The 17,990-nt window shown below is 36.6% G+C and overlaps 2 protein-coding genes across 2 annotated transcripts; both read left to right on the top strand.

The window, feature by feature from the left end:
* The first annotated feature begins 1,296 nt into the window (after positions 1–1,296).
* LOC132184845 (translation initiation factor IF3-4, chloroplastic) lies at positions 1,297–6,989 on the top strand. The gene is made up of 9 exons (XM_059598623.1): positions 1,297–1,627; positions 1,715–1,754; positions 1,937–1,996; positions 3,112–3,164; positions 3,843–3,898; positions 3,997–4,030; positions 4,640–4,712; positions 4,805–4,897; positions 6,666–6,989. Exons 1-9 carry the CDS (start codon positions 1,350–1,352, stop codon positions 6,807–6,809), a joined length of 831 nt encoding a protein of 276 aa, XP_059454606.1. The 5' UTR covers positions 1,297–1,349; the 3' UTR covers positions 6,810–6,989.
* Positions 6,990–11,752: 4,763 nt separating this feature from the next.
* Positions 11,753–17,569, top strand: LOC132184106 (cellulose synthase A catalytic subunit 7 [UDP-forming]). Its single transcript, XM_059597604.1, has 13 exons — positions 11,753–11,853; positions 11,948–12,143; positions 12,230–12,432; positions 12,578–12,680; positions 12,764–12,881; positions 13,070–13,336; positions 14,147–14,492; positions 14,773–15,036; positions 15,146–15,358; positions 15,475–15,685; positions 15,811–16,007; positions 16,127–16,480; positions 16,758–17,569. Exons 1-13 carry the CDS (start codon positions 11,779–11,781, stop codon positions 17,337–17,339), a joined length of 3,129 nt encoding a protein of 1,042 aa, XP_059453587.1. The 5' UTR covers positions 11,753–11,778; the 3' UTR covers positions 17,340–17,569.
* The last annotated feature ends 421 nt before the right edge of the window (positions 17,570–17,990 follow it).

Below are 17,990 nucleotides of genomic sequence, written 5' to 3'. Positions count from 1 at the left end.
TCTTATAATTGATTGATTTCTTGGGTTTAGCTGCCCCAGAGAGATTTTACATTTAGAGAGTTCTCTAAATGGTTTCATCTTCGTAACCAAATATCTGTGTTCTTGATTTTCATTACATATCTGTATTTGGTTGATTATTGATTGTTAGGTCAGATCTTATTCGGCTTAATATTTGTGAATCACCTAGACATTTGAATAGGTGTCGTTTGGAGTCGTTTTAGAATTTTCATGAACCCTTATTTTTAGTATGCTTATGCCGAGATCTTGGAGTACAATGTGTAACTTTGGAGGGAGATGCCAAGCAAATTGTGGAGGCTATACAGAATGAAACAGGCTTATGGAGTTGTTTTGGGCATCTAATAGAAGACACAAGATGGATACTTTTCACTCTATCAAGTTGGAATTGTGTTTTCGTTCCTCGCGAAGCAAAGGAGGCGGCTCATAAAATGGTGAAAGCGGTTACCATTGATATCAGTGATAGAATTTGGAGGGATACCACTCCCAATTGTATTAGTGATATTATTTTGATGAAACAATTAGCTTTATCTCGATGATTGTTTATTGAATGTTTATACTTTACTGACGATTGATTATCAATAAAGTTCACCAAGTTTATTATAAAAAAAAGGAAGGTGCATTTTGTAGTTATGATTATTTATTTTATTTATAAAATATAATATTTTCCTCCTTTTAGAGTTGTAACCTATGATTAATCATAGTGAGACATGATAGGTTTCTCTTTGTGATTTTCCTGATCTTAGGTGGATTTTGTTTTTAAAAAAAGTAAAAAAAAAAAAAAAAAAGTTATTCTTACCAAAGAAAAAACGTCAAAAAATACTTTTAAAATTTTTTACTAAACCTGTAAGCTTTGTTTGGCACAACTTTTTAGGTAGTAAGTACTTTTTAAACTTTCTGACGCAATTTTAATCAGGCTCTAAGAATTCTATAACTGTGAAATTTTAGTTGTTGACAATAGATTGGATAAAAGTAAGTAGCATCTCTATAATTCATATTTTATCAAAAAAAAATTCATATTTATTAATTAAGTATTTAACAAATTTTTCTTTACATTAAATTGAAAGAATTTTCTTTAATTTATTATATTAAATGTGAGAATTACATTCATTTTTAATAAAATTAACAAAACATATAATTATTAATTCAATTTATTAAGAAAATTATTTTAATTTGGACCAAAATTTTGTAATAATAAAAATTCGGTAACCCGACCCGGTCTAGCCCATTCCAATCACCCGCACGCCAAAAGTCAAAAAATATTGTGGATAAGAGCGTCTCAATTATGCGCCAAACTCCCGGCGTGGAAGTCTCACACTCTCACCCAATACGCCATGGCTGGGATTACCAGCAGCTTTCCCTTCAAGCCACTCCCGACCCGGACGTGCACCAAAACGACACCGTCACCACTCGAATCCAAGCTCTTCGGAGTCCGCCTCGTCTGCAATCTTAATGCCATCAAGTCGAACTCCATCTCTGTCTCCTCAAGTCTCAGTCACTCCATCACCGCCCGCTACGGAGGTGGTTTCCGCCCCTCCGGCTCCGGAAATTCTAAGCGGTTCCGGAAGAGCGACTCCGAGGAAGATCAAGCCCTTGACATCTCCACCATTAGGTACTTACGGTTATGTGTATGTGTGTGTGTGTGTGGTGGAGTTCGATTGAATTGAGATTGAAGCTGGGCTGTTTGGTTTTGAAATAGGTCAGATATTGTGAGGCTAATTGATGACAAGCAGAATATGGTGAGTGGGTGTATTTTTTTTTTTTGGTTTTTGTTTTGTGTATGTTCGTTTGGTGGCTGAGAAAATGCGGGAAAGCGGGGGAAATTGCAAAATATGATCTTTTGTGGAGCTTTTATGCGTAATTATAGTTCTTGATTACTGAGCTTATGTGATGGTTGGGAGGTTTTTTGTTGTATTCGTAGGTAGGAGTGGTGCCTAAAAGTGAGGCTATTCAAATGGCTGTTGATGCTGAGCTTGATCTGGTATGTTGTAATCTCACTTGAACTTATTTCTTTGCTTGTTAAAAAGTAATTTTATTGGCAGAAAGTTGTGGAAAACTATTTTTTATTGTTTTTTTATATATTATTTTTTTTGCGTTTTAAATTAAGATTTTGATGTTGCGGTCACATAGCTTTATTGAATGACCAATTTTTGTGGGCGGAAAGACTCATGACCACGAGTTTCTATGTGTTTGTGTTAAGTGAATGTTTATGATGGCGTGTCTCAAGGATCATTGTTAATAATTTGTATTTTGGATGAGTTAATGGTTGAAGAACTATTGCATTTGTCCTGTCTTCTTCTTTTAATTGAGGTAATGGTTCTTGTTCAGTTTCAGGGATGTTAGCCGTTTGGGTAATTGGGTTGCTATTGTTTGGTTTTATGAAATGCCCATGTTCTTATTAATTTAACCTATGAGCTATAGCTCAAATGATAATTCCTTCTCCTATAGAAACATGGTGGAGGGTGAGGTTGTTGGTTCAAGGCCACTAGGTTTATGGGTATCTTAGCAATTAGAAAAGAAAAGAAAATGAATCTTAATCTTAATTTGTTCTCAACCATTGATTTTTTTAGAAATTATTGGCTAAAACATGAATGAGGATAGTGAAATCCATCACGAGTTACTTCTAGGATTCACATGTAATGGCATCACCATGTCTGTGATGGAATATTGCTTGATAATAGATTCTCCTTTCATCTTTGTGACATGCATCAGCTGATCAGGTCATGCTTGGCCTCCAATATTTACTTCTGGTTTGCTTGTCTTCAGTATAAATGTACGGAACTTCAATAACTTTGTAGAACGGAAACCTTTAAGTTGGTATAGGAACCATGAACTAGGTATTCTTGTTTACTTATTGAAATACGGAGTCAAATGTCATCCTCAATGAATTAATGTTCTCCTGAAGCCCATACTGCTGGTCAGCTAATTTACTGAATGTGTGACACACAGCAGTGAAGGAATACGGTTTTAACTTATTTTCAATGTGTTGCTTTCTCTGTAGGAGAATGAAGGTTTTCTTTTTGAGCTTCTGGAGTGAACATATGGATATTGTTATTCATTTATGCAGGAACTTATTTCTACTTGTATCTTTTGCAGGTTATATTGTCCCCAGATGCAGATCCTCCGGTTCTCAAAATAATGGATTACAAGTACGAAGTCTTTCGCTATATATATTTGGAAGAAGTCTTATATTTTATCTTTGTTTTTATCTTTTTATTTAAGAAAGACTTAGTTCTGCTTTTATATATCCACTAAAAAAAATTCAAGTTATATTTGCGTGTCAACCTTATGGAATGGAAATAATTGGATTTAATTCATGTGTGTTTATAATTTATCTATAGTTCAGAAGGACATTGACCAATGTTTCAAGTGCTAAGCAGTAAATGAAAATAGGAAGCCTTGCATATCTACATGATGGGTGATTTATGGTTTGCTAAAAAACCAAGGTAGCCTTCATTAGTGTAGATAATTGGAAGATTCTCTTCTCTGTTCACATGAAATATAAACAGTCTAAGGGCGTGTATGCTCCGTGGCCCATGATTTCTCTGCCCTGTTCTTATGATGGGAAGAATTGCCATTTGTTGCTTGGATTTGCAAGGCAGAAATAACATTAATATCGGAAGGGCAAAAGTTAAAAATGGAAGATTATTACCCTTGGACTCGGATGTCATGTCTTGGTTATCACCTATGAAGAAATGACTGTTCAATTTCTATACATATATTTTAATTCAATTTTTACCTCTAATCTTTTTTCCTTTTATGTTTATCTTGAGGGTTATTGGACATTAAAGTCTCTTAATATTTTTTTATCTTTTATCTCTTTTCAGTAAATATAAATATGAGCAGCAAAAGAAGAAAAGAGAACAGCAGAAGAAAAGTGCTGGTGAATGCCTTCCCTAATTAGAGTTTGCTGATTTTCTCTGATTTATGTTTCTCAGATTTCAGAAAAGTTATTGACCTAAGTGTGCTCTTAAATGCTAGCCAATCGTATGGACTTGAAGGAGCTGAAAATGGGGTATGTGTTGTCAGTTTCATTTATGATTCTTTCAGTTATATCTTTCTTTAATTTCTTTTTTTGGTGGTTGCTCACTAAGGTCTGTATTTATCTATATTCAACTTTTTTATAAGATCAATAGTATTCAATATTATAATGGATTTATATATGCAGTTCTATTTCATGAAAATTCTAAAGGCACATTTTCACCATGATTGTCTAGTTATCTAATTTTAATCAGAACACCAAAAAGTCATGGCTGGAATTCTGTCATGCAAAAAGGTTTATTACTATGAAGGAAAGGCTCATCTAAGGTGGGTGGATGCTACACCCTATCTTTGTTTTGGATTTTAGGTAGGTTGAGATACCTTAAAGGTATAAAGGACTATTATTCCTTCTGTCACTCACAGAATGACACACACCAACTCACATAACGCCTCCTTGTAATCTATCCCATATGTTTGAGTAAGGCCTTTACTACTAGCCTGGCATTTTCCTCCTTTCTTCCATAAAGCTTCACTTCAGGCAGTCTCATAACTAATTAGAGAGATCGGGCGAGGGAGACTCATTGATTCTTACTTAACGTACTAGGACTGAAACTCCTAATTTGTTAAATGATTTTCTTTGCAGTTACAATATTGATCAACATGACTATTCTGTGCGTTTGAGAGCTGCAAAGAAGTTTTTGAACGATGGTGACAAGGTTGCTGGAATTTTCTTATGATGTTAGTGTGTGGCTATGCATATTAAAATTGTCTTTATGATTTGAACAGTTTGAGATATCAAATCATGCAGGTTAAGGTTATAGTGAACCTGAAAGGTCGTGAAAACGAGTTCAGGAATATGGCCATTGAGCTTATTAGACGATTCCAGAATGATGTTGGGGAGGTACTCATAATATAGGTTTATATTCTGTCTTTTTTTTTTTTTTTTGTTAAAACATAAGTGGGCATATATTCTGTCATGACCAAGTATATTATATATTGTGTACACCGTGTTTATCACTGGAGATCTAGTCAAACAGTTGACTATTCTGTTTAGTTTGGAAATCTTTAATGTCTAAAATTCCTGAAATAGGCAAGACCAGGTCTACCCATCTCGGCTGTCTACTAAAAGTGGAAACCAATTCAAAGTTGCTTTCAACTACAGTGCCTTTTGGCTGAAATTCTAAATATATCAAATCGCTGATAACAATTAAGTACTCATCAATTAGAGTTCTTTTCTTTTATTATTTTTTGTAGATAGCCTGGTGGAGTTCAGTTGGAAAATCCAGTGCATTTATCTGAAATAGGATGTAATCTTGAGATTTCATTATGATTTGACCTTAGTTATAGGATCGATGCAGTAAATTAGTACTTACCTAATGTTGGTGCAACCCTATTTCACATACGGAGCTCTAGGTGATCATTATTCAGAAATGGTTTCTTGTCTAATGGTATAATTTTATGAGTGAATTATTTTGTTTTTTTCATGCTTCATGCTGAAGCAATCATGCCCTTTTTGTGCAATTTGGTTCTGCTCCTGATCCAGAGTTTCTTCCTTAACTTCCCACTGTCACAATATTAGAAACCGACTTTGGTGATTGGCATCAACTTGCATCATATATTGGCCATGTTTGGATACCTAGGAAGTCAAATAGTTCCCCCCCTCGGATTCCCATCTTGTTGGAATGAACCATTGCAAAAGGCTTATGTGATGTGGTTCAGGATTCCATCTTGGAATGAACCATTGCAACAGGCTGATGTGGTGTGGTTTTTGCAAAACATTGGAAGACGAAATCCCAAAATGTGATTTTTTCAAATAAATGCTTGACCACCATGTATTCAACAAATGTTAGTTGAAAGTAAATGTGGTGTGGTTTACAGGCAAACTATGCTGCACACATTTTCGAATGCTGTGCCAAATGAAATGGGCCTGTTCAGGTTCAAAAGAATATTCAAATGGTGAAGTGATGGATAACTAGAGTTGGCTTGGTCTGATTGGCTGGGTTCAGTCTTCTTTAAAACCCTCCCTTTAACTCCTTCCTATTGTGCCTGGTTCTTTTTCTTGGGATATTTGCTGAAACTAAAACTTCATAATGAGAAGGTTCCAGTTAGCCTGTTGGTATGGTCCCAAGAGATTGTACTAGACCTAGTTTTGATGATTACTTTCATTAGGGTTGGGGGAATCTATTGGTAGCAGCAGGACTATCACTGGGGTATAGTCATTTTTCGCATTTTGGACCAATTAAAAACATAGTAGAGTAAATGTGGCTTAAAGGAATGTGGTTTTAAGAATCTTTTTTTTTTTTTTTTTTTTTTAATCTGTGACCTTGAGCAGTCTTCTTTTGTTTGGATATTTTTAGTTTACTTATTTGTCGTGATTTTCTCATGAGTAATACTATTTTTCACGCTCTTTTCACACCGGTTGATGTAATGTGTTTTTAGTGGCTAACATGAGAAGCCACTTGAAAACACTTTATGTCAGCCGGAGTGAAATGAGTGTGATAAATGAGTATAAAGAGTAACATTAATTTTCTCTCTTAGTTTCAGACATCTTTAACCCACTAGCTTCATCTCTTTCTGTTTTCACAGTCTATGCCAATACTGTAACTTTGGTTATATATTTTTTTTGAGGTTATTGTAATTTCTGTATCTCCTGTTTGGTTGAAATGCAGCTTGCAACTGAGGAGGCGAAAAACTTACGTGACAGAAATATGTTCATAGTTTTGGTTCCAAATAAGGCTATTCAACTAAAAGCTCAAGAACCACCAAAGAAAAGAGATAAGTCAGCAGTAGATGAAGTCTCGGCTAGTGTTTGAGTGCGTTTGAAAGTTTCTTGTGGGGTTTTAGAGATAGAACAGGTACTCTGTGATCTTCATTTTTATTCTTCAGCTAGATTGGGGATCCCAGAAATCTTGTATAGCATTATTGTAGATCATATAAGCTACCTTTTCAGTCTATCATAAGTTTTGGAAGCGAAGCAGTTGGGTTATGTGCAATTAATGGGCTAATCTCATCCCAAATATTTCTTATGGAGGCTGGTTACCAAGCTGTTAGGTGCATGTCTCATAACAGCATGTTGTCAATATCACAACTACTGGATAGGACTAATAATTTTTGACATAATCTGTGAACTCAACACGAAATTAGCAGGTTGAGGTTGAGGAGCTTGACTCGCATACTTAAATTGGTCGGATTAGGGTTGACTTATATAGTTTTATACTTATGTCTCAACATGATCTGAACTCGACATGCAAGATTTAGAATTTGGCAATTTTTGACGTAACTCATAAATTTGATATAAATCAAACATGAAATTAGCGGATTAGAGTTGAAAGGTTTAACCCGTTTAATTAAATAAATTGAGTTATAGATGATTTAAATAGTTTTATACTTGCATTTTAACATGATTTATACCTGACACTTCAACATGAACTGCCACTCTTAAGATATTAACTGTGGCCCTTAGATATTAACTATGGAGAAGGACCTTTAACCATAGATGATAGATCAACCGCCAATTTTCAGGAAGAGGGTCACACCTGTAGGATGTAGAATATGCTGTTGCTTTTAGTATGTCACTTAAAACGTCTTCTTATTTGGTGGCAATCAATTTTTTAATTTTTTAATATTTTTTCAATTTTAGTGTATAAGCAATTTGCACTTCTGCAGCGGTGGCTATATTTTGATAGTTGCCATGTTCTTGAATAATTCTGGAAGGAGAACACGTTTGTAGGGGAAGGAGATTGAGATTTTTTTCTTCATCTATATATGTGGGTACTGTTTGCTATCGTGTTTTCCTCTTGTATTCTTCGAAGTCTTTCTCTCTGGTTAATCCTGTTGGAGCTTCTTTGAGGTCTTTCATGTCAATGAGCTGCTGTAATTTATGTTTTGACAGTATTGGCTCCATCTTGGCTCATTACCAGAGTGACGCCGGGTAGAACACTTGATTGTGTTGATGTTAATGGATAATATATCATTCTTTTGGCTGAATACAGAGGATCGGGATCTCCTATAGTTGGAGATTCCTTATAATTGCCTTTTTCTCTGCCCTCGGGTAGGCGATTGTGAGAGGCTCCGATGGGTTCTTGCTTAGTTGCTTAATTTGCTCGGGCAAGTAGACACCATTAGGAGCCTCTTACAATCCCCTATGATGTAGTGGAAGCGTTTGATAAAAGAATAATCAAATTTAAAAATGAAACAATTCATTTTGAAATTAGAACGAAATTTGGATGGAAATTGAGGTGGGATTCTTGTATGTTTGACAATCCTTTTCTTTTATACTTTCATTGTTGAACACCAGATGAAAGTCTGCTCAAGTGGTGTTGATTGGACAATCGCAATTGCATTCCCCCAATAGAACGTGGGTGTGTCCAAACAATTCGGCTAAGATTCCTGAATAGACCGTTCGCACTCCCGTTAGAACAAAAGTGTGATCGGACCATTTTGACTTCTCTTAGAAGGGGCGGGGTGGGGGGTGGTGGTCACTATCCTATATCATCCTCCACTCCTCCGGGTAAAAGATTGTAAGAAATCCCGACCCGAAAGGAGACATAACTTCCCCATTTTCTATAGTGACTATAGCATCCTAGCTAGTTTGGGCCGAATAAGGTTCCTTACCTTATTCAAGGAAGGCATATTTTAAATCCCATAGGAATTGGTCCATTCAAATGAAAATGTAAGGACAACTCTCTATTGTGCCAACCCTTTTGCATGTGCGTGTCCAAAGATTTGGAGGTTATATAGAAATTCATTAAGTCACGTATATTACATGTACAAGTAGGAGCGGCTACTCTTTCCAGATAGAGAGACTTCAACTTACCTACCTAACGATTTGGCTTGGCTTCGTTTCTAAGTTCTTACATTGCAAGCATGGTGGTGTTTCATATTCTTCTCATGTCACAAATTCACTGCTGAGGCTTTGAAAGCAATGGATCGATGATGCAATACTATTTTCTATGTATTTCGGTTGGCAGATGGTAGAGTGTCAACTAGGCATTTGGCTGTCATTTTTTTTTCATTGAGCGAATGATACACAAAAGAAAAGAAAGAAAATGAAAAATGAAAGGGGCAAAGCTATCTATGGGGGTTGATTGATATCAGTAATAGAAACCACAATGACGGGCGGAAAGAAATGAGAATGCTTTTTATTTTAGTTAGTAGAGGCAGACCATCTGGCAAGGTTATGTGCAGGCCAATTAGTACTATAATTAACTTTATAGAAATGCTAAATTGGGATGAGGTTTAGATGAAGGGGAACTTCAGAGATGAAAGGTTTTAATTGCCACTCTATAGGTATGCCTTAATTGAGCGAAGGCAGACGCGAATGATCCTCTAAAATAACATTGTTGAGGCCCTTTGCCATAGTAGGGTTGGTAATTTTTTATACAACCCATGAATCCGACACGAAATTAGCAGGTTATAATTGATGGATCTGACTCGTTATATTAAATGGGTGAGATTAAAATTGACCTATATAGTTTCAAACTCATACCTCGACATGATCAACCAAATCCTATACGCGACATAAAGACTGACAATTTTTAATATAATCCGTAAATCCAATACAAATTCAATATAAAATTAGCGGGTTAAGGTTAAATAGGCCAAGTTAGTGGTGACCCTATATAATTTTATACTAATACCTCAATACGACTCAAACCCAACACCTAAACATAAATTGCTACTAGCTAGAATGGCAAATAAGGCAGCTCTTTGGCCTCTCCCATCGAAGGATCTCTGTGTCTCTCTCCCATGTGTCTAATTCAGCTATTTCTCTTTGCACTAGTTCATTGGGACCTATGCTAGGACAGGAGGGATAGGCAGCGGAAATGTAATTCCTGGAAAATGTTTCACTTTCCAAATATTGCAACTGCTTATCCTAAAACAAATCAAAGTTTGTTGACAATTTAAGGTGTCACGGTTTAGGTAAGAAACGACCGAGGCAGGAATTCAAAACCCCATGATTCTTCTAGAAGAATCATCGTCCACCCCAAAAAAGAAAAACAAAAACAAATTGCAATAGCTAAATAATAAAATCAATCACCTCCAAAATTTAGAACAAAGTTTTCTTTCAAATTGTTATTATTTAATTCTCACATATATTTGTAGTAAGCATGTGATTTTTATGTACTTTAAGAACTGATGTCAATTCAATAGACTGTATTCGAAAAATTTCTTTTTATATCCAATTTAGAGAAAACTTTGCCCCAAAATTTATAGCATATTATTAGAGTATAATATATTTTCTGGAAAAAAAAAAAAAATTCATAGGTGTGGGATGTGACCACAACATATTTGACCCGAGTCTAATTAGGAATTATTGCTTTTGAGTGACTCCACTTGGGATAGCCGATTGTTTTCATTTGATGTGAAAGAAAAAAAAATCCCGTTATCTCAAAATTATAATCAAGAGAGGGGAATGTTGATAGAAATTTAATTATTCTTTGAATCTTCATGTTCAAGAATTGCAAACAATGAGATTTTTTCTATACTTTCAATGTACTTGGGAATTTCTTCAGCATATATTGAGCTCCCTCCTGCATGTCACCTCCTGTCAACTAGCTAGCTGTGAAAAGATTATAAGATATTTTTAAACTAATTAATCAGCTTGCGGTACGTAGCTCATTTTGATATTTGTGTGCAATTATCCATCAAAAGAAAGAAAAAGAAAAAGAAAAGAAAAAGATAAAAGAGATTTTTTTTTTTTTTTTTTAAGTTGTACTCAAAATACAAGAATGTTTCATTTTTATGGAAAGTTTTCTTTTGAAAAGGTTAAAGTAAAGTAGGATTTTTGACCCAGTAGATTAAAGTTTCATTAGAAGTCTATCTTTTTCCGCACAATTTGCATTATTATAACACAAATTATAAGTTTGAACTGGGTAATGCTACGCACTACACTTTTATTTCATTTTATTAATGTGACACAGTTAATTCTTTAGTTTTTTTTTTTTAACGTACATTGATTGATTGAATGTTCCACGTCAACAAAGTATAATAAAAGTGTAGTTTCTAACATTTCTCTTTTGAGGATTGAGATTTCTTAAGATTTTTTAAAATATGAGATTAAATTTGAGCCCTTAATTACATTCATCCAACGGTCCAAATAAATGCAGATGTTTGTATGTTAATGAGGCAAGTGGATTTGACTTTGACATGTTGAAAATTAAAATTATTTACCTCGATAACATAAATCTCTGCATTTATTTGAACCGTTAGATGTAATGAAAGTAAATCTAGGAAGATTCTAATCATCTTTTGAACCATTATAATACTCCTTTTTAGTTGTAATTTTTTTTAAGCCATTTGACTTGTATTAATTTGTCAATAATACAACATACTTTTACAACAATTGAGTTCTTCCAGACAATTACAATGATTACACTAGCATTTAGTCTGGTCATAATTTCCCCAAGTACAAAGTACAATTAGAGTTATTTGGCTTAATCGAGGGATATAATCATATAAATATGAATTAGTATGGTGCACATGCAAATATGCAATGCGTGTATATATGAAAGAAAATAAAACCATTTAAAAATTAATTTAAAAGAAAATAGACACCAAGGTGGTCGTTGGAAAAAGCCTGAAGGAAGGTAGTTGAAAAATAGAGGAAGCTTAACTTCAAGGCAATGGAGACCCTGCAACCAACAACACACACCACCTTTATGTGGACACATTAGGTGAGACGACGATCACCAAGCTCTCTCTCTTCCCCTTCCCTTCATTCATAAAAAAGAAACCCCCACTCCTCTCTCACCACCTCACCTCATCATTCTCTCACACACCATGGAAGCCAGCGCCGGACTTGTCGCCGGATCTCACAACCGCAACGAGCTCGTCGTCATCCACGGCCATGAAGAGGTAAATAACGGTTGTAGTTTGTTTGTTTGTGTGTGCATGTGTTAGACTGATATATATGAATCGTGGGTTTTTCGTGGTTTTGGTGTACGTGCAGCACAAGCCTTTGAAGAACTTGGATGGCCAGGTCTGTGAGATTTGTGGCGATGACGTCGGGCTAACGGTTGACGGAGATTTGTTTGTGGCCTGCAATGAGTGTGGTTTTCCGGTGTGCCGGCCTTGCTATGAGTATGAGAGAAGAGAAGGCAGCCAACTTTGCCCTCAGTGCAGAACCAGATACAAGCGTCTCAAAGGTAACTGACTGTCATATAATGCCACGTAATACGTACAATCGTGATTTTCTTTTGATTTATTTAATGTTGTTGGAAATGTTGTGAAGGGAGCGCAAGGGTGGAGGGAGATGAAGATGAAGAGGATGTGGATGATATTGAGCATGAGTTCAAGATGGAGGATGAGAGGAACAACAAGCATAACCATATTGTAGAAGCAATGCTTCATGGGAAGATGAGCTATGGAAGAGGACCTGAAGATGACGAAAATGCCCATATCCCACCAGTTATATCCGGTGCAAGATCCCGACCGGTAAAGAAAGAAAACAGCTTAAGAGTACTATATATATATATATATCATCAATGTTATTAATATGATATATGTTGCTTAGATTTCAATCCAACGTACACTTCCTTCTTAATTAATTACTGTACGTGATTTGCATGCACGCATGCAGGTGAGCGGTGAATTTCCAATTTCATCTCATGCTCATGGAGATCAGCAGATGCTTTCTTCTTCGTTGCATAAACGAGTGCATCCATATCCAGTTTCTGAACCTGGTAGGTCCATCGATCACTCCTCTTTTGGAAAAATCTGGTGAACTTTTTGGATATTCATTCATGAAGCTGCTTGCAAAATACAGGGAGTGCAAGGTGGGATGAAAAGAAAGAAGATGGTTGGAAAGATAGGATGGATGACTGGAAAATGCAGCAAGGCAACCTGGGGCCTGAACAGGATGACACTGACCCTGACATGGCCATGTGCGTCCGTTTGGATTTGCAATTTCAAATGTTTTTAAAAACAACTTTTTTTAATGTTTTTCACGTTTTCAAATCTTAATTTTTTAATAGCGTACTCTCAAACAATATATCTTTTACCATTTAGTTTAAATTAACATTTTTAGTTTACGAAATCACAATGTCAAACGTTTTCTAAACTGATGATGCAGGATTGATGAAGCTAGACAGCCACTGTCGAGAAAAGTACCGATTGCTTCAAGCAAAATAAATCCTTATCGGATGGTGATTGTAGCCCGACTTTTTGTTTTGTCCTTGTTCCTCCGATATAGACTTATGAATCCGGTGCATGATGCCTTTGGGCTCTGGTTAACGTCTGTGATATGTGAAATTTGGTTTGCATTTTCATGGATCCTTGATCAGTTCCCAAAATGGTACCCTATTGATCGTGAGACCTACCTTGATCGTCTTTCACTCAGGTATACCAATTTGCTTGGAAAAATATTTAAGTTTGCGATTTTAAAACGTGTAATTTAAAAATAACCATTTAATTTAAACGTACACTTTGGTTTGTGAGATCACAGTGTCAAACGCAATCTAAGCCTGCAAACTTAATCGTGTTTTGGAAACAATTTTGACCTCTTTTCACTGTTCTCTAGATCAGATTAACTTTTCCAAAAAGTTCTATAAGCAGGTACACCAGTTATTGAAGAGAAGGTTTAGTATAATAATAGCTTCAAAGGGATTTATTAGAAGGATAAAGGGAGAAAAGACAGAAAGAAAAAAAGAAGTAATTATTAAAAAGCTTCAACGGGGTTTTACAAGTTTCTTTTTGTTTCTTTTTTGGGCTAGCCAGAAAGTGTTAAATTGTACTTTATGCCTAACAGCCTAAGCCACCATGAAATCATTCTGGTAGCTAGCCATATAAATCAGATCCAGATTTCTAATAATTTTAGAGAACTTTTATGGATCTACTTGCTTAACAAGTGAGCGGGCTTTTCAAAAACTGTTCAGGTAGGTAGGTTTTATAGGGATTATCTCGCATTTGTTACTCAAATTGCTAATAATTCAGACAATAAAATTACGAAGATAATGGAACCCAAATGAGGGCCAAACTGACTCCAATGGTTAATCGGGTGTTGATCCAATTGAATTGGATCCATGACACAAGTAATCGCACATTGCTAAAGTTGTACAATTTTACATCTTTCAAGAGCTTCAAGGCTAAAATTCTGCAGCTAAATGTGTGAAGATGTTTTATCATGAAGGTTTAATCATATGTAATGCAGGTATGAGAGGGAGGGTGAACCAAATCAGCTGTCTCCAGTAGATCTCTTCGTCAGTACTGTGGATCCCATGAAGGAACCTCCTCTTGTTACAGCTAACACAGTTCTTTCAATCTTGGCCATGGATTACCCGGTTGATAAGATCTCATGCTACATTTCTGATGATGGTGCTTCCATGCTCACCTTTGAAGCCTTGTCTGAAACTGCAGAATTTGCACGCAAATGGGTACCTTTCTGCAAGAAATTTTCTCTAGAGCCTCGAGCCCCTGAAATGTACTTCGCAGAGAAGATTGATTATCTCAAGGACAAGGTTCAGCCTACTTTTGTTAAGGAGCGTCGAGCTATGAAGGTCTGTACTACATAACGTCATCAATGCCATTCAATTCTAAAGTGTTCAAGTGTCGGTTTGGTTTAGCAGTTTCAAAATGAGTGGCTTGAAAAAACAACGATTTCAAAAAACAGTTAATAAAAACGTAATTTTTAAAAATACCGTTAAGCGTTTGGTAGAACTTTTTCAAACGCAATACTCATAAACAGACACTTTTCGAGAGAAAAAACAATGGTAAGGATTCAACACTTTCCGCGATTTCGTTAAACATACTAAGTTATGGTTTTATGATGTTTGGCAGAGAGAATATGAAGAATTCAAGGTTAGGGTAAATGCACTTGTGGCCAAAGCCACGAAGGTTCCTCCAGAGGGGTGGATCATGCAAGATGGGACGCCATGGCCAGGAAACAATACTAAGGATCACCCTGGGATGATTCAGGTGTTTCTCGGTCACAGTGGAGGAGTTGATGCTGAAGGAAATGAGCTTCCTCGTCTTGTCTATGTATCCCGTGAGAAAAGGCCTGGTTTTCAACATCACAAGAAAGCTGGTGCCATGAACGCTCTGGTAACAAAATTTTCAAGCACCCTCTTGCCTTCTATTTGATCAAAACTCCCTCACCTTTAGAAATTTCATATTTATGCGATACTTCTTTTGATGCTTTGTGATTTTTCAGATTCGGGTCTCTGCTGTGCTCACCAATGCCCCTTTCATTCTCAACTTGGATTGTGATCACTATATCAACAACAGCAAAGCCGCGCGAGAGGCCATGTGTTTCTTGATGGACCCCCAGACTGGGAAGAAGGTCTGCTATGTCCAATTCCCTCAAAGATTCGACGGCATTGATACAAACGATCGATACGCCAACAGAAACACAGTCTTCTTTGATGTAAGCCACTGCTAGAATCTCACTGTTAAAATGACATTTTCCTGCTCATATTATTTCCTGCATTGTGCAAATAGGAGATGAGATAAGGTTCCTTAATTACCTCTTTGCTTATGCAGATCAACATGAAAGGTCTAGATGGAATTCAAGGTCCTGTATATGTGGGCACAGGATGTGTTTTCAGAAGGCAAGCTTTATATGGATATAACCCTCCCAAAGGTCCTAAGCGCCCAAAGATGGTAAGCTGTGACTGCTGCCCATGTTTTGGACGTCGCAAGAAGCAAAAGTATGCTAAGGACGGGGCAACTGGAGATGGTGCAAGCCTACAAGGTTTTTGGAGAGCTCTATCTTGTTAAAAAAGTTGAAATCCATTAAATTGACATGCGTCTCGGTATGAATTTGTTCCCCCCTAGCAGATATCTTTTCTTCACTAACTTGCAGTCATATTTGTGTAGATATGGACGATGACAAGGAGCTATTGATGTCCCAGATGAATTTCGAAAAGAAATTTGGGCAGTCAGCAATTTTTGTAACTTCAACCTTAATGGAACAGGGTGGTGTGCCTCCTTCCTCGAGTCCGGCAGCCCTGCTCAAAGAAGCCATTCATGTGATCAGTTGTGGCTATGAAGACAAAACGGATTGGGGTCTTGAGGTAATTTTAACAATTCTATTAAATGTGCCTCCAGATTTTTTTTCTATGAATTCCAAGTGCTTGCAGAGATGGTAGATGTGGTTGTATACAACTGAATTGAGTCACTTTCGTATGTGCAGCTTGGTTGGATCTACGGATCAATCACAGAGGATATCCTCTCGGGTTTCAAGATGCATTGTCGTGGTTGGAGGTCTATATACTGTATGCCAAAGAGACCTGCATTCAAGGGTACAGCTCCCATCAACCTGTCAGATAGGCTAAACCAGGTGCTTCGGTGGGCACTTGGTTCCATTGAGATCTTTTTCAGTCACCACTGCCCTGTTTGGTATGGCTACAAGGAAGGGAAACTCAAGTGGCTCGAGAGATTTGCCTACGTCAACACAACAGTCTATCCCTTCACCTCCTTGCCTCTTCTTGCCTACTGTAGCCTCCCTGCTATCTGCTTGCTCACTGATAAATTCATCATGCCACCGGTAAGATTATAACTGCCATTGTTTTATAACAAAGAATGATAATTAGTTAGAAGATATTTAGACCTAAGATGATTATGAACTTCCTAATGGCATCTAAAGGCACAGAACATTACATGAATTATAACCGTCTTCTTATATATAAGAGAAATTAACAGATTCCTTAATCCTATGAAAATCAGAAAAATGGAATCATTAAGTTTGTACCTCCAGAATGAGTTTCAAGTGTTTTTGCTATGTCTGCTGATAAAATAATTTCCCAATGTGCTTCATAATCCAGATAAGCACTTTTGCGAGTCTCTACTTCATTGCCCTGTTCATGTCAATCTTTATTACGGGCATTCTTGAGCTGAGATGGAGCGGAGTTACCATGGAGGAATGGTGGAGAAACGAGCAATTCTGGGTCATTGGTGGTGTGTCAGCACATCTCTTTGCTGTTGTGCAAGGTCTCCTGAAGGTTTTAGCTGGAATTGACACTAACTTCACTGTCACATCCAAGGCAACAGATGATGAGGATTTTGGAGAATTATACACCTTTAAATGGACAACCCTTCTAATCCCTCCAACTACAATCTTAATCATCAACCTTGTTGGAGTTGTTGCTGGGATCTCAGATGCCATAAACAATGGATACCAATCATGGGGACCTCTATTTGGGAAGCTCTTCTTTGCATTCTGGGTGATTGTCCATCTCTACCCATTCCTTAAAGGTCTGATGGGGCGGCAGAACCGGACACCAACCATTGTTGTCATATGGTCAATCCTTTTGGCTTCCATCTTCTCCTTGCTTTGGGTCCGAATTGATCCATTTGTGTTAAAAACCAAGGGACCTGACACCAAGCAATGTGGAATTAATTGCTAAAATTGCCACATCTCTGAAAGATACATATAAAATCTTGTTTTTATGTGCATGGTGTATGAATTGACATAGGGGAAATGCACAAAAATGAATAAAGAAAGAGTGAAATTTTTTGTGTAGTGTAAATGAAGTTTGTACCCAGTTTTGTAAGTGAAGTAAAGCCCCTGTACGTTGCTTATGATACCAAAACATTGCCAATTTATTCACAATTCATGCATCAGAATCTTTGAATTTTTCTTATCTAGTAATTTTGCACTACTGGCGTTTAGCTCATGAAACCTAACACAAATAGAGAAACAGGAAAACTAATGCAGTAAGAAAGCTGAAAGAAAGAGGAAAAAGAAAAAAAAAAGATGGCAAATACCGTGAAGAATAGAAAACGAGATAGACCGTGAAGTCTATCTTGGCAACAGATTTCTGTTTCATTGTCAAACACAAACTACTAAAATTGTTTAAAACTCCATCATGCTAATTCGAGTGAAAGTTCAAATGACATGTATTGTACCTCATATGGTTTACTTTCAGTGCTTTCCCGGGAACAAAAGTGTTCCACCATCATTTTCCTCAGATGTGAAGCTTTATTTGGGGACCATCCGAGGAAAAAAAGGAAGAAGAGCAACTGCAATAAACACTTTCTATCTCCTTACGAAAATA

This window comes from Corylus avellana, chromosome ca6 (genome assembly GCF_901000735.1).
Source record: "Corylus avellana chromosome ca6, CavTom2PMs-1.0".
Taxonomy (NCBI): domain Eukaryota; kingdom Viridiplantae; phylum Streptophyta; class Magnoliopsida; order Fagales; family Betulaceae; genus Corylus; species Corylus avellana.
Note: the sequence above shows the minus strand (reverse complement) of the source record. Positions and strands in the feature narration are given on the sequence as shown.